At 48.2% G+C, this 16363-nt stretch overlaps 2 protein-coding genes across 10 annotated transcripts in view; one reads left to right on the top strand and one right to left on the bottom strand.

The window, feature by feature from the left end:
• Positions 1–9088, bottom strand: part of ZNF774 (zinc finger protein 774) — a 35563-nt gene extending 26475 nt beyond the window's left edge. Inside the window, exon 1 of one of the 3 annotated variants that reach the window (XM_073882220.1) lies at positions 8973–9088. The gene's annotated coding sequence lies outside the window, so the exon portion shown is untranslated. The remainder of the gene's footprint in view (positions 1–8972) is intronic. The other 2 variants (XM_073882223.1, XM_073882221.1) reach the window with 2 other exon arrangements.
• The window catches only part of ZSCAN2 (zinc finger and SCAN domain containing 2), a 28972-nt gene continuing 21599 nt past the window's right edge, over positions 8991–16363 (top strand). For 2 of the 7 annotated variants that reach the window (XR_012375154.1, XM_025893233.2), the window contains exons 1-2: positions 9763–9904; positions 11539–12050. Coding sequence is in view for 5 of the 7 variants with exons in the window: in XM_025893233.2 (XP_025749018.1) it covers positions 11648–12050 (403 nt within the window). In the remaining 2 variants the exon portion in view is untranslated. Of the gene's footprint in view, positions 9121–9762; positions 9905–11538; positions 12051–13754; positions 13882–16363 lie in introns of those variants that run through there. The other 5 variants (XM_073882218.1, XM_025893236.2, XM_025893234.2 and 2 more) reach the window with 5 other exon arrangements.

Below are 16363 nucleotides of genomic sequence, written 5' to 3'. Positions count from 1 at the left end.
GGGTGGCTCAGTCGTTAAACGTCTGCCTTCGGCTCAGGTCATGATCCCCGGGTCCTGGGATCGAGCCCCGCATCAGGCTTCCTGCTTGGCGGGAAGTCTGCTTCTCCCTCTCCCAACCTGCTGCTTGTGTTCCCTCTCTTGCTGTGTCTTTCTCTGTCAAATAAATAAATAAAATCTTAAAAAAAATACACATAGATCAATGAAACAGAATAGAGACCCCAGAAATAAACCCACACATATATAGTCAATTAACTTATGACAAAGGAGGAAAGAATATGCAGCAGAGAAAGGACAGTTTCATCAATAGGTGGTGCTAGGGAAATTGGACAGCCGCATGCATAAGAATGAAACTGGACCCTTTATTATACCAGACACATAAATTAACTGATTCTCCCCCTCCCCTGCCATCACGCACCAGTCTTTGCTCCACATACAGCGCTCCCATAGAGATGTGGGGTTACTGCTGGCAGCTGATTGGAGGCACATTTGAGCCAAGGCCCAGTTCCAGGTGCTGGCTATACTGCCCCAACATCCCTCACAAATGACCACAACCACCCCTGAGGTGTTACACCTTAGCTGTAAACCTCTACTCCAGACCACTCTGCAGTCATGATATGGCTTTGGGACCAAGTGTCCTGCCCTCATCCTCGGTGACTCCTGCATACATGTGGTTCACACTGCCCCCACCTGTGCTCATGGGCCCTTCACCTCCCCTACTCCAGTGACGTAGACCTCCACCTACTCAGCCTCCAAGGCATGGCCCTATCAGGAACCTGCTTCAGCTTCAAGACCCTGTTTGCCTCATTCCCTCTCTTCTCTTCCCTTACAGTAACGGGCTTGCCCTTCAACCTCACTGCTGCCTCTTTGGCTTCTTTGCTTATTGTTCCTCTTACTGTCCACTCCGTCTGGACACAGCGTCGGCTCTTCAACCCTGCCCTTGCCGGTGCCCTAGAGTTCCTGTTCTTCAACTTCCCAGTCTACCTGCTGCGTCATTCCCCGAGCAGATTTCCCCTGCTGTCTACTTCTGCAACCTTTGGGCTGGTGGAAATGGCCCGACCCTGCCTGGCCGGAGGGGCCTGTCCGGGCAGCACGCCCCCCCACCCCAGTCCCGCCCGCCACTCTCTGTCCTGGAGCTGTCTGGGTTCTGCCTTTTTTTTTTTTTTTTTAAAGATTTTATTTATTTATTTGACGGAGAGAGACACACAGAGAGAGGGAACATAAGCAGGGGGAGTGGGAGAGGGAGAAGCAGGCTCCCTGCCGAGCAGGGAGCCCCATGCAGGGCTCGATCCCAGGACCCTGGAATCACGACTTGAGCCAAAGGCAGACGCCTAACTGACTGAGCCACCCGGGCGCCCCTAAGGTTCTGCCTTCTGACTGGCCTGGGGGGTGGGAAGGAGCTGGGTGAGACAAAGGAGGTACCGGAAGATGCGGCCTCAGTGCCCTGGGCTGCCCCGCCTGGGGGAGATTCGCTCTCCTGTTCCTCCTGGAGGCTAGCCCAATTCCACACGTATGCATAAAAACTTTCACATCGCCAGGGAACTACTTCATTTCACAAATGCTTTGAGTCAACTGGGAACTTAGTACCAGAAATGAATGAAAATAGTGCTGGCCCTCCAGGAACTCCCTAGCAGCTCATTGGCTCCCCAAATTTTAAGGCTTTGAGAAGAAGCTGAGGTCGTAATTGAAAAACAAAACAAAACAAAACAAAACAAAACCAAAAACAAATGCCCAGAAACAGTGTACGGACTCCACCTTCTTTTACAGGAAATTCGGAAACCTATATGAATATATTTCTCTATGTTTTCTAAGCACAAGAAGTAATTCTAGCTTTCCTTGATGATTCATAATTAAACTGTTGGTTTAACCTACAGTTAAACCCTGATTGATTGATTGATTGATTGATTAATTAATTATCTGACAGAGAGACACAGCGAGAGAGGGAACACAAGCAGGGGGAGTGGGAGAGGGAGAAGCAGGCTTCCCACCGAGCAGGGAGCTGGGCGCAGGGCTCGATCCCAGGACCCCGGGATCATGACCCGAGCCGAAGGCAGTGGCTTAAGCAACTGAGGCACCCAGGCGCCCCAACCCTTTTATTTTTTAAAAAAGATTTTTATTTATTTGACAGAGAGGGCGAGCGAGCGAGCACACAGTCAAGAAGAGGGCCATCGGAGAGTGACACCTTGTGGTGGCAAAGGGCAATTGCAGAAACAGCCACAGTCCAGAGCTTAGGAGGCATGAACTTTTCTCCAACAGGTGTGAATGTCTATAGGACTTCACGTGTTACATAAACGCTAGGGCCCTGGGCAGTCCAGGAGAAGGGCGAGCTCCGAGAAGGAGGTAGCTGGCTAATTTAGTAGCCAGAGTCTAGAGCTAGGTTTTAGTTTCATTGATTTTGGAAAACTTTTTACAGGCATCCCGCTATGGTGCAGTTCATATTGGCCATGTTCATATGCATAGAAAAAAGAACGAAAGGAAACCACCATAATGGTAACAGAGGTTATATTTGGGTGTTGAGATTATACATTATTTTTATTATCTTTTTAAAGGTTTGTGTGTTTTTAAAAATTTCAACAGTCAGGATATTATCACTTTTGCTGTTTTGACAGAAATACTCGTTTTCTTATAAAGGGTATACAATGGCTATGTTACTGTAATTCTTTTTATTTTTTAAAAAGATTTATTTATTTATTTATTTGAGAGAGAGAGAGAGACAGAAAGCATGTGCAAGCAGGGGGAGAGGCAGAGGCAAAGAGAGACTCTCCAGCACACTCCCCACTGAGCACAAAGCCCAACACAGGGCTTGATCTCAGGACCCCGAGATCATGAAATCAGGAGTAGGGTGCTTAACCAACTGAGTCACCCAGGCACTCCTATAATTCTTTTTATTTTTTTAAGATTGTGTTTTTAGAGCAGTTTTAGGTTCACAGCAAGATTAAAAGGAAGGTACAGAGATTTCCTATAGACCCGCCCTTTGCCCCCGCACATGGGATAGCCTCCCTCCCATCATCAACATCCCTCACCAAAGTGATACATTTGTTACAGTTGATGAACCTACACTCACACACCCCAACCACCCAAAGTCCATAGTTTACCTTAGGGTTCACTTGTAATGTACAGTCTGTGGGTTTAGACAATGTATGGCATGTATCTAGTATTATAATATCACACAGAGTAGTTTCCCTGCCTGAAAAATCCTTCGTACTGGAGCGCCTGGGTGGCTCAGTCCGTTAGGCGTCCAGCTCTGATTTCAGCTCAGGTCATGACCTCAGTCAGGGTCATGAGACGGCGCCCCGCCTCGGGCTCTGTGCTGGGTGTGGAGCCTGCTTGCGGTTCGTACCCTCTCCCTTTGTCCTCCCTCCTCCCCTCCCTCTCTCTCTCTCTCTCTCAAAAAAAGTAAAAAAATAAATAAATTAATAAATTAAAAAAAAATCCCCTGTGCTGCACCTATTCATCCTTCTTGCTGGCCCTTCCCCCACTAAACCTCTGACAACCACTGATTTTACACAAAATGTATCATTATTACATGTACACTGTTCGTTGCTTTTTTTCACGCACCTGCGTATCTTCCTATATTAGCAAATAGAGATATTCATTTTTTAAAACTCTACCCCCAACATGGGGCTTGAATTCAGGACCCCAAGAGCAAGAGTCCCTTGCTCTACTGACTGAGCCAGCCAGGCGCCCCAGAGATGTTCATTTTTTAAAAGGCCAAATAGAATTCTAAGGTATAGATATTCCAAACATTATTTATCTAGGCCGCTGCTTATAAACATTTAAATTATTTGTATGTTTTTCAGTTGTAACTATTACTATAATAAATACTCTTGCACATATCTTGGCATCTTTGTATGATTCTATCTATGTATTCCTAGCAATAGAATTGCTGGTTTATCTTCCAAAATGACTGCCCCCATTCCTATTACCACCAACAGGAGAGTGAATTATTTTGCTTACTGTCAACACCACCGTGTATTATCATACTTTAATATTTTTGCCAATACCACAGGAGAAAAACAGTATATTTGTTCGTTATTTTAAGATTTTATTTATTTATTTATTTGAGAGAGAGCACAAGCAGGGGGCGCAGCAGGCAGAGGGAGAAGCAGGCTCCCCGCTGAGCAGGGAGCCCGATGCGGGACTCGATTCCAGGACCCTGGGATCATGACCTGCGCCGAAGGCAGACGCTTAACCGACTGAGCCGCCCAGGCTCAGTTTTGATTTGAACTTAAAAAATTATTAGTGAGGCAGAGTTTTTTGTTCTGTGACCTGTTTATTCTTATCCTTTGCCTGTTCTTCTGAGCTGTTGGTCTTTCCCGAGCTCAGCTGCATAAACTCATAGTAAACGGGAAATTTGTCCTTCATCACACGTGTTACAAATATTTCTCCTACTTTGTCATGTGACTTTAGTTTTAACCTTTTATGCTATACAAGCGTTTTTTTAAGTTTGTGTGTTCAAATTTATTTCTTTTTCCTCCTGGGTCTGAGGGCATTTGTTTTATAATTTAAAAAAAATTCAATTTGTGTGTGTATGACACAGAGAGACAGAGACAGAGAGAGAGAATGGTAAACGGCCATTAGGGGAAAGCCTATGGCCGAACCTTTCCCTGGGGATGTTTCTAGCTCCCAGGCCACATGGCCCCGTCAGTGTCTGTCAGTGGCTTCGATATTTGGAAGGGAGTGGCTTTGGAGCAGCAGTCTGGTTTGACAAGCCGGGCAGGGAATTTGTCCTGAAGCCTCTTGTGCATGCCACGTGCCTGGCAAGCTTCTACTGCGGGTCACAAGGTTTTTTTCTTTCTCTTTCCAGCGGTCAACTAACTATTCTAGTGATAATGTTTCTTCCTATGAACTAGGAATTATACATATAGCTGACCCTTGAGCAGTACGGGTTTGAACTGTGCAGGTCCACTTGTATGTGGAATTTTCTTTTTTTTAAAGTAAGCTCTATGCTCAGTAGGGGCTTGAACTCATGACCCAGAGATCGAGTGGCATGCTCTCCCAACTGAGCCAGCCAGGTGCCTCTATATGTGGATTCTTTTTTTTTTTTTGATAAATACCATACAGTATTGTAAATGTATTTTCTCTTATGATTTTCTTAATAATGTTTTCTTTTCTCTAACTTTCTTGTAAGAATACAGTATATAACATGTATAGTATATCAAATGTTAATCGACTGTTTCTGTTATCAGTAAGACTTCTGGTCAACAGTAGGCTCTAAGTTTTTGGGGAGTCAGAAGTTCTGAGTAGATTTTCAACTGCTGGGGTGAAGGTGGGGGGGCGATGTCAGTGCTTCTAGCCCCTAGTTGTTCAAATGTCAACTGTACACATAGTGTGTGTGTGTGTGTGTGTGTGTGTGTGCGCGCACATGCATGTATTTGCATTTTTCCCTTCCTATCTTTATAATTAGTCTTCACTCATAATAACTTGGGGGAACATGGATGATTCTAGAGCTAAATCCCCTTGAAAACACACTCTGCCTCAAGCCATTCCTGGTACCACGCGGTGCCTCTGTGTTTGGCAAGCACCAGTCCACACGAAGCTGCCTCCTGAGTCATTCTGTCCAGCCCAGAGCACCCTTGTGTCTTCCAAGAAATATCCCCGACTAGACCAGTTCAGAGTAGGGCATGGGAACTGGCCCGAGATTGTAAAGTGTTCTCTTCCTTCTTGGCACAAAGGGGCTAGAGAAGCCCAGGCCAGCACAGGACAACTGAGAAAGAGAAAAACCAGGGTCCCGGGAGGAGAAAGACAAGGACCAAAGACAACCCTCCTCCCGCCTCTGTTACACTAACTACAAGCCATTCATAAGAAAGAAAGAAGAAAGAAAAGAAAGAAGAAAGAAAGAAAGAAAGAAAGAAAGAAAGAAAGAAAGAAAGAAAGAAAGAAAAAGAAAGAAAACAGTGAAAATACAGCCTTGTTGGGAGGGGTGAAAAATTCCATTCTAAAAAGACATCCTGCTCTAGGTCTTCATTTTACACGGGCATGCGCCATGGGACACTTCACACTTGTTCAGTGACACTTCTTGGACTGAATTTCACTCCTCCCTCTTTAAAATAAATGCGTCCCTGGGCGCCTGGGTGGCTCCGTCGTCAAGCGTCGGCCTTCGGCTCAGGTCATGGTCCCAGGGTCCTGGGATCGAGCCCCGCATCGGGCTCCCTGCTCCGCGGGAAGCCTGCTTCTCCCTCTCCCACTCCCCCTGCTTGTGTTCCCACTCTCGCTGTGTCTCTCTCTGTGTCAAATAAATAAGTAAAATCTTAAAAAAAAAAAATAAATGTGTCCCTGATCTCCTTCCCTAGTTTCTCTTTCTCCCTTGGCATTCCTACCAGGAGCCCCCTTTAGATTCTTCTTCCTTTTAGGCCAGTCTTACAGCATCCTACTGCACTGTTCAGGTAATAATCTTTTCCCAATCCCGTTTAGTGGTCCTGCTTCTGTGGCATAACTAGCAAAAATGAGACACACATGCTTCATACAAAGAGATGCCCTTCGTGGACAGCGAGGACATAGGGTAGATCAAGCAATGGTGGGGGGTCTTCGGCGGGGGGAGATACTTCCTGCAACCTCAGGGCCCAAAGGCACCTTTGCCCCAATGCCTGAGCCTTATCCTGTTTCTTGGCTCCCAACTGTTCTTAATTAAGCCTGACTCTTTCCCATTTACCCTATGAGTTCCCTAATATTCTTTCAATAAGTCCCTTTTACTTAGCCACAGTAGTTCTCTGAAGCTTTTACCAGGAATGCCCATTGGTAGCACACAGCCTCTCTCACCCTTGTAGTTTGGTTGATGGAGAAAAGATCCACTTGGGGGAGCAATCCTACTCACTGAATTGGGCTGTGTTTCTTTTTTTAAAAGATTTTTTTTTGTTGTTGTTAGAGAGAGCGTGGGCGAAAGAGAGTGAGCGAGAGAGAGTGAGCAAGGGTACAAGCATGGGGAGCTGCAGGCAGAGGGAGAAGCAGGCTCCCTGCTGAGCAAGGAGCCTGATGCGGGACTCGATCCCGGGACTCCAGGATCATGACCTGAGCCGAAGGCAGACGCTTAACCAACTGAGCCACCCAGGCGTCCCTTGGGCTGTGTTTCTAGGCTTGCTCACTGTCCCAGGCTGGCTTGGGCACCAGGCTCGTTATGCCATAAACTGGTATTAAATGTGAGTTGCTTTCTCCCCCCCCCCTTTTCTTTAAAGATTTATTTACTGGGCGCCTAGGTGGCTCAGTTGGCTAAGCATCTGCCTTAGGCTCAGGTCATGATTTTGCGGTCCTGGGATTGAGTCCTGCATTGGGCTCCCTGCTCCGCGGGGAGTCGGCCTCTCTCTCTGCCTCTGCCCCTCCCCCTGCTGGTGCTCACATGCTGTCTCTCTCAAATAAGTAAATCTTGAAAAAAATAAAGATTTACTTATTTGAAAGAGAATGTGAGAGAGCACACATGTGGGGGTGGTGCGGGGGAGAGGGAGAAGGAGAGAGAATGCTAAACGGACTCTGTGTGGCTTAGTCTCCCGACCCTGAGACCACTACCTGAGCCAAAGGCAGGAGCCGCTTAATCAACTGCACCACCCAGGTGCCCTGAATGTGAGTTGCTTTCTATCTAAACCTGGGATACTTGACATTGGCCAGGACCAACTTCCTGGAGAATCAGGCACGGGGAAGAGATGGCTGGCTCCAGGATCCTCCTGTGACGAGACAGTGCCAGTTTCTTGTGGTCAAGGGTTGGCTTGGGATAGGAGCGGAGGTAAATGCACTCTTAGGCTGCTAGAAAGTTTCAGCAGTGAACCCCCCAGATCCCCACACCCAAACACATCTTTTCCCATTTGTATACATCCCCATTCCTAGGGAGGATGGAAATGTGGAAAAACAAATCTTTGTAATATGAGAGCATCCCAAGAATTACCATCCTCCACTATTTTGCATTTCTTGTTCTCTAGGAATGCTGACCAGGGGAGTGACCACTGAGAGCTCCCCATCCAGGCACGGAGTGCAAACTTCTCGAGCTGGCCTGGAGGTGGTGCTATTTGCACGTTGTTCCTTTAGGCTAATACATTAAGATGCCAGGGAGGTAATATTCGATAGCTGAACCTCACCTTGCATCTTTACACTTTGACTGTTAATCACAGGGGTTCATTGGTGAAAAACAGGTGAAACTGAGATAATCTTCAGAGTGGTGCAGAGAACTTTCTAAGAATGACACCAAATTCAGAAGCTATAAAAAGAAAGATGGGATAGCCTAAAAATTTCTATGCTAAAAAAACAAACAAAAAAGAACAGCAAACTGAGAAATAGCAATTTCTGTGACAAAGAAATCATTTTCTTAATATACTAAGAGTTCTTGCAAATAAATTTGATTAAAACATGGGAAGAAGTATAATAATGAAATCTTGCCATTTGCAACAACGTGGATGGAGCTAGAGAGTATTATGCTAAGTGAAATAAGTCAGCCAGAGAAAGACAAATACCATATGATCTCACTCAGAGGTGGAATTTCAGAAATGAAACAAACGGACAAAGAAAAAAGAGAGACAAACCGAAAAACAGACTCTTAACTAGAGAGAACAAGCTGTTGGTTACCAGAGGGGAGGTGGCTGGGGCGAGGGTGGGGGGTGAAACAGGAGATGGGGATTAAGGAGTGCACTTGTCCTGATGAGCACTGAGTGTTGTATGGATTTGCTTCATTATTGTACACCTGAAACATAACACTGTATGTAAACTATACTGGATCAAAGGAAAACAAACAAACATGGGAAGATACAATCAGTTCACAGAAAAGGAGATTAAAATCACCCAAATAAACAGAAAACATTTCTCAAATACTCACAGAATTTTCATGAATATGAAATGTAATATAAATAAAAAATTAAAACAAATGTAGTCATTTGCTTGTGCGCCTCCGATGATCGCTCTGCGTAAGCATTCACAATTGTTCTATCACAGACCACTGAGAGCATGTTTCCCTCCCTCCTCCTATTTCCCCCTTGGGTTTCCGGACGGTTTCTCACCTGTTGTCCTGCGGTGTTGGGGCAGCCACTTCTTCGAGGGCACCGACTGTGGGAAGGACAGAGGCCGCTCTCCCGCCCTCACCTCCCAGTGCTGAGACCCGCGGTGAGCAACACTGGGACCAGGGACTGACGTGGACACGTGGAACAGGTGTGCTGGGAGCGGCGTCCGCGCCCGGGGTAGCGGACGATGGGGCAGGCTCCAGGAAGACCAGCTGGACGAAAGAATGGGAGTTCTTCGTGGCAAAAGAGGCAGGACCGGGCTTGCCTCCAGCAGCAGGAACACCACGTGCGAAAACAAAGGGGTGTGCCAAGGCCAGGTGCGAGCGTGGACCTGCAGGTTGGGGGAGGGGGGCCGGGCTCGGGCAGCGGGGGGACTTTTCCTGGGAGGACTCCTCCCAGCTCGGGGACAGCCTTTCGGGGGGCCTAACAACATGCCTTGCCACACAGTCCCCGGCTGAAACGGACCTTCAAGCCCCTCCACACAACTTTCATTTTTCATAGGCAAATCCACCGAGGCCTTGGGGAAGTGAAATGACCGGTACCAGGTCCCAACTCTGGCCAACCCTGGGGTCTTGAGGGCCAGTCCGCGGATTTGCTTGCGGCCCGCGCAGCGGCGCCCGGGCTCTCAAACCCTCGCTCCGCTCCCAGCCCGCTGGCCGGGCCGCCGCGGTGAACTACATGTCCCACAATGCCGTCGGCCCGGCCTCCCCACCCCGCCGTCGGGCTGGGGGCCGGGTTCGCCAGTAGGAGAGCAGGGTTTCCAGGGGGCGTTCTCGGTGGCCAATGAGCGCGGTGGGGGGCGGGCCTCTCCCGTCCATTGTTCTCGGTGCCCCTCGGGCTTGAGCCGCGGTGAGTCCGGAGGGGCCGGGCCGTGCCCGGGGGCGCTTTTACGCGCGGAGTGGCTGCCGGAGTCCGACCTGGTCTCCCGAGAGGTGAGCCCGGAGAGACGGGCCTGGAGCGGCGCGGGCCGGGGGAGTAGCCCGCGGCGAGGGAATAACGGGCCTGGAGCCGGTGCGGGCAGCCCTGCTGGGGGAGGGGCGTCGGGGGCGCTGTCCGCGCCCGCGGGCCGGGGCCCCCGGGTTGACGCGCCCCGTCCGCTCGGCGAAAGCACCCGGACCCTGCTTCGGGGCGGTGAGCTCCCTGCACATCTAGCCAGGGGCGCGGGGTTGGGACTGGGAGATGGGGAAACTGAGCTTCCGAGGGGGCGTGTCTTGCCCTCGGTCAGACAGCGAATGAGCTGACCGGAAGCAGTTTTCCCGGGCTCCCAAGCAGGACTTCTGTTATACCTGTGCGTCTTCTAGCCCTTTGGTAAATACACATTTGAGAGCTTCGGTGTTCCTACTAGCTTTGCTTTCTTCTTTTTTTTTCCCCCCTGCCCCCCTTTTTTTAAAAAGGGGGATTATCTGAGTCTTTGTCATGTGGTAGTGATTTTTAAAACATAATTTTTCATTGCTTTTATAGGCTTTATTTTATAAATAGTAATTTCACTGCTCCCAACGTTTTGTAGAATTAACGTCCAAGTTTTGTTTTTCCTTGTGTAGGTGTTCATTTTTAAACGGATTTGGGATCATACTGTGCCTGGTGTTTCTGTTTGGCTAGGTTTGTTTTTATCGGTAATTTTCAGGTTTATGAAGATTATCTCAGATTATTAATGGCTAATAATCGTCAGCATAATTTTTAAAAATATTTAAAGCTACATGCAGCAGCATGCACAGATCTTACATTTCATATGTATGTGCAACCGTCATCAAATCAAGATACAGAACATTTCCAGCACCCCAAAGGCTTCTTTGAGTCCCTTCTCGGTCAGTACCCCGTCCCCAAAGGTAGCCATTATTAAGTCAGTGTAGTTTTAAATACATTTTACTGTATGGATGTGGCATAATTCATTAACCATTTCTCTGTTGCTGGATTTTTAAAGTGTCGGGGTTTTTTTTGCAATTAGAAACAATGCTATGGTTTTGTTTCCTTGCAAATAAATTTTTCTTCAGAAAGATGGTGATTTTTAAAGATAAATTCCCGACGGGGCCAAGACTACATTGAAAAGTGTGAATATTTTAAAACTTCATACTCATATGGTAAGAATGCAATTAAGATACTGCCTTCCTCCCAGTGAGGCTCAAAATGTCTTGACATCCGGATCCATTGCTAATCCTGAAGATGTCCCCATAAGATAAGAATGGGTGTTATTATCTCTACCTATTAGATGGGCCCTGGGGTTAAGGGACCGAGTTGTATGTTAGGTCAAGGCTCACTCTGTAGCAAGTCTGAACTGATTTAGGGCAGAATAACTTAGTCCTGGGTTCTTAGGAGGACTCTGAATTTCTGATACTCTTTCTTTTGGAAAGAAAAGTTCTGTATTTTTTTGTGCTTGTGATTCTTTGTAACTTCTTTTGCCACAGAGAGAGGTTTTCAGGAGTGAGCCATTTTTCCTTTAAGAGGGACAGGAAACTTGCATTGATTTGCGGATGTAAGACTCACTTGGTGGCCTGACCTGGGCTGCTGTGAGTTAGGTTATTGTAAGACAGTCTACTTATTGATTGTGGTTCTCTTTCTCATTTCCCAGCCAGACTACTTGTTGGAATTTGAGGAGGAGGGTGTCTTCTCCCTCAGCCTGGCTCTAGAAGACTGAGGTTCAAGGCTAGAAGCCTGAGGCGATTGCCCTGGGAAGGTGGATGATGGCTGCAGAGCTGCCGAGAGTAACCACCCCCCTGAGCCCCTTGGTCCAGGTGCCTCAAGAGGAAGATGAACAGGAGGAGGTCACTACCATGATCCTGGAGGACGACTCTTGGGTGCAGGAAGCTGTACTGCAGGAGGATGGCCCTGGGTCGGAGCCCTTTCCCCAGAGTGCTGGCAAGGGTAGCCCCCACGGGGAGGCCGCTGGAGGGCCACAGGGTGCACTTGGCCGCCTCCGAGAGCTCTGTCGGCGCTGGCTCAGGCCGGAAGTGCACACCAAGGAACAGATGCTGACCGTGCTACCGAGGGAAATTCAAGCCTGGCTGCAGGAGCATCGTCCTGAGAGCAGCGAGGAGGCCGTGGCCCTGGTGGAGGACTTGACCCAGACCCTCCGGGGTGGCGGTAAGGTGCTGGCCCTCATGGGGAGAGGGTGGGGAGCATTCCCCGCTGTGGAGGAGTGTGGTGTTTGTGGAAGAGGAGAGGGTGGTATCCAGGACGGAGGCGGGGACAGCCCGTCCTCCTGCTGCTGCAGGCAACCAGGACATGCTCACCCTTTTTATTAATTAATTAATTTTTAAAGATTTTATTTATTTATTTGACAGAGAGAGAGAGAGAGCGAGAGCAGGAACACAAGCAGGGGGAGGGGGAGAGCCAAGCAGGGAGCCCGACCCGGGGCTTGATCCCAGGACCCTAAGATAATGACCTGAGCTGAAGGCAGACGCCTAACGACTGAGCCACCCAGGCGCCCCATGCTCAGCCTTTTTATTTTTTTTTTAATTTTTTTTTTAAAGTTTGTTATCCTTATGAATTTATTAAACAATTAACATTTAAGCATTAAACCAACATTCCTCTATTTACATACTACTTACACAACTACTGTAAAAAACTTATGGGTTTAATAAACCAAATTTATGCAAACATTAAATATTGGTTCACATTTAGACTAATTTATGCATTTAATGACGATCACAAGTCTGATATGCAAGATACTCTTAAACATCTTAAACCCCCAACGAGACAAACAAATGCACAAGTTATAACGATTATAAAACTGATCACTTCATTTCCACTAAAAATCAGAAAGCTAGTTTCATGGATTTAAACTTCTTCATTCTTCTTCTCTTTCGTCTTCCACTGTTGGGCTCCCTTTCTAGGATGTCAGTATGTTTTATTTGTATACCATCTGCTCAGCCTTTTTAATGCCCGGTGTACAATGGTAGTTCCAGAATCTCAGTGTAGGAGAGGCTTACAGGACTATTCTTGGAGCTATATTTGTGTAATAAGCACAGTGTTTACTTCTGTGTTTATTCCGAGTGTTTGGGAAGCTGATGGAGGTTATAGGGAGGGGGACTGAAGACCGTATAAACCGCCCCTTGGCACCTTCCCTTGGTTGTGCAATAAACATCCAAATATCTGAAGTCCAGCAATTAGAAAAACCAGATAATCCTATTTTTAAAAAGTGGTTATTCTTATGAAACCAAGACCAGCTAGTAACTAGGAACTTGCTATGGTATAAAGTCATCCTAAGCTCTTGAAAGAGTCATTTCAAACATGAGCTCTTTGCCATGGTAACCATCCTTGTCTCCCGTGTTACTGATACATTCTGGGATCCAGGCATGCCATTTAACTACTCCGTCTCCATTCTGGTCTTCAGTTGTAGACTGGACTCCCTTGATTACCAGATGTTTCCTTCACATCTGCCTGTGTCCCTGGGGCCGCTTCAGGACCCATGGATGATGACTGCCATGGCACTGATGAGAGCCGCGGAAGTTCAGAGAAAGGAGGGGAGAGGACCGGAGAGGTCAGAGAGGGTGCGGAGCTTGAGCAGGAAGTTGTAGGCCGGAGTGGAGTTTGCAAAGGTGCAGGGCAGCAGGGAGGGTTTGGCAGCTGCGAAGAAAGTGAGGTGTGGCACGAAGCTTACTGGTTCAGGTGACAGTAAGGGAGGCTGGCTGGTTGGAGTAGAAAGTGTGTTTTTTAGAAAGTGGTAGGATGTGGAGTTTGGGGGAAGGTGGGGGGGGGCTTGGACTGAATGTCACTGGCCTTAGCAGGTTCTTGAACTAGAGCCCAAGGGGCATGGGAGGAAGTGGAATTTGGCAACAGGATGTAGGTTTGATTCGAGTAGGGAGAGGCCAGTGGCCGGAGCGCAGCCAGGAAGCCGCCTAGACATCAGGCTGCCGGCATCGCAGTCCGGCCAAGGCGGGGTCAGCAGAGAAGGGGAGGGCACTGGACGCAGGTAAGAAGAATGGATAATAACACTAGCTAGCGTTTGCAGATCCCCTTCTGGTCCAGGCCTCGTGCCTAGCATCCGCTGTGCAAAACTGACGGACACTTCACTGTCTTGGGAGATTAGTGACGTTATTATCACCAGAGAAGTTAAGTGACTCCCTGAAGATCACGCAGCTAGTCTGAGGCCGAACCAGGTTTTGAACCCACGGGTCTGAGGACATGGCCCATGTCCTTAAGCATGGTATCACATCCGTGGTGCAAAGTGATAGTTCCCAGTGGGGTGTTGCAGGTGAGGACTAAGACAAAGGTGGCCAACTCAGAGGCATCCAGTCCGGAGGATTTAGAAGCCTGGGAAGAGGAAGAGAGGAAAGGAGGTGGTTTGGGAGCAGAGGCCATGACCAAGCTCAGGGACTTGGGAGGTAGAGGAGTCAAGCTGGGTTTTGGAGGAAGGGACTGACATTGAGGGCTTCCTGTGAGCCCAGCCCTGCCCTGGGCTCCTCATGTGTCCGGCTCACTAGCAGTCCTGGGAGGTGGGTGGGACTGTCATTTTACAGATGAGGAAATGGAAATTCAGCAAGGTCAAGCCCTTACTCAAGGTCACACACTAGATGGTAAGTGGTGGAGCCAGGATTCAAACTCCGGTCTGTTTGCTTCCACCTGTGTTTGGTAGGTTTTATTCGAAGCAAAGTACCCAGTTTTCTCTGGCCGTGAAAAATAACTTTCAACTTTACTCTTCCTATTAAAAAGAAAACAAAAATCTCTCATCCTGTCCTAAAAACTTAATTTACTTGCCTCCTGATGAATGTGACAAGTTTGTAATGAACTTTAGGATCTTAGTCAGATACTGTGGAGAGGCCAGAGGGGTTGAGGGCTGAGGAGTGACCTCTGGGGTTGTTGTTTATTTTTATTTCTTTTTAAGATTTATTTCCGAGAGAGAAAGAGCAAGCGTGAGTCAGGGGAGAGGTAGAGAGAAAGAATCTCAAGCAGACTCCCTGCTGAGCATGGAGCCCGACACGGGGCTCGATCCCAGGACCCATGAGATCATGACCTGAGCTGAAACCAAGAGTCAGACACTTAACTGACTGAGCCACCCAGGCGCCCCTGGGGTTGTTGTTTCGTTGGGGGAGGTCTTGAAGCAGAGGGTCAGGTCTGAGCAGGTGCCTCTGAGGTGGAGACAGGCACCCACTGTGACAGCCCTCCCCACCCGGCTGGCTGTGGGGGCTTTGTGCCTTTTATCACTCCCAGAACATCTAAGATGGGTTCGTCCGTTCTCTGATTTCTACCCTTGAGATCAGCTTTGTTTAACAAAGTCTCCTGACCTTCCCCGTGATTACTCAGAGGAACCTGTGCACTTATCTTCATCCCCTCAAACATTTGTTCAGTGTAAACCACTTGACCTCTCTTCTGTTCGTCCAGCTCGGGACCTTTGGACACACTTACCCAGCACTGGACACTTCAATCCCTGTTTGGACAGTGGTTATTTAATATTTGACTAGGAGGCACCTCTGGGTACTCACATTTAAAGGTTCTTATAATTCCCATGAAGATGGGACCTGTGCTACTGGTTTAAGTGGTAAAGCTCATCTCTCCCTGTGTATTCCAAGGACGTTTTCATCCCCATGCGTGGTCCGCATTCAGGCTCTTGCTGTTTCTGCCCAGAACTCTCACAGCGGCCCAGCCTCTTCTCCCTCCAGGGCCCCTGCTCCGCTCCTACCTGAGCGCTCGGGTGCTCTCCTACTTAGAAAGCTTCGTGAGTTCCCCAGCATCTCCAAATCAAGCATGAGCTCCTTATTCTGCTCGGAACTGGGGCCTTGTGTGATGACAGGCCAGAGCTGCCCCACAGCTGCCCGTGGTCCTCCCGCCATTGCCCCCGCTCCGTTCAGACCAGATCTTGCTGTTCCTTGAATGAAGCCTGTGCTTTCTAGCATGAGTCTGTGCTCTTGAATTTTGAGTTGGAGTGGCTTTGTCCCATCCCTGTCTGATAAAATCCCGGGCGTCCTTTGAGTGTACACCCTTGGAGACCCACTCCAGAAAGCCGTCCTTACTTCTGGTCCGTCTTCCCCTGTCCCCAGTTGCAGCCATCTGGGAGCAGCTCTGATTCCCTCTTCCAGAAGCCATCTGCCCCAGAGCTTTTGGATTCTGCTTGTCCTTTAGCATTTGATTATGGTCCATCTTGTTTTCTACTTATATGAATAGTTGTCTTATTTCTTCTAGGAACCTTTAAAATCCCAGAAGGCATGGAACCTGTTTTCTTCTTTCTCTTTTTTTTCTCTCCTTTCTTTCTTTCTTTTCCTCTCTCACAGTACTGCACGCAGTGCCCCCCACACAGTGGGAACTCAGTAAGTATCGCTGGCATGAATACATGAATCCTTCCTGCCCATCGGCAGGTGTGAAGAGGCTCCCTTGCTGGCCCGGTCCATGAAGGAGGTGGACAGATAGCTTCTTCATTCCAGGCTTCTCTGCTTTTCCTTGAGAAGGCCATGCTAAGC

Source organism: Callorhinus ursinus, unplaced genomic scaffold, assembly GCF_003265705.2.
Source record: "Callorhinus ursinus isolate GAN/ISIS: 27379988/994484 unplaced genomic scaffold, GSC_fseal_2.0 scaffold45, whole genome shotgun sequence".
Taxonomy (NCBI): Eukaryota; Metazoa; Chordata; class Mammalia; order Carnivora; family Otariidae; genus Callorhinus; species Callorhinus ursinus.
The sequence above is the reverse complement of the archived record's forward strand: the minus strand, read 5'-3'. Positions and strand labels throughout refer to the sequence as shown.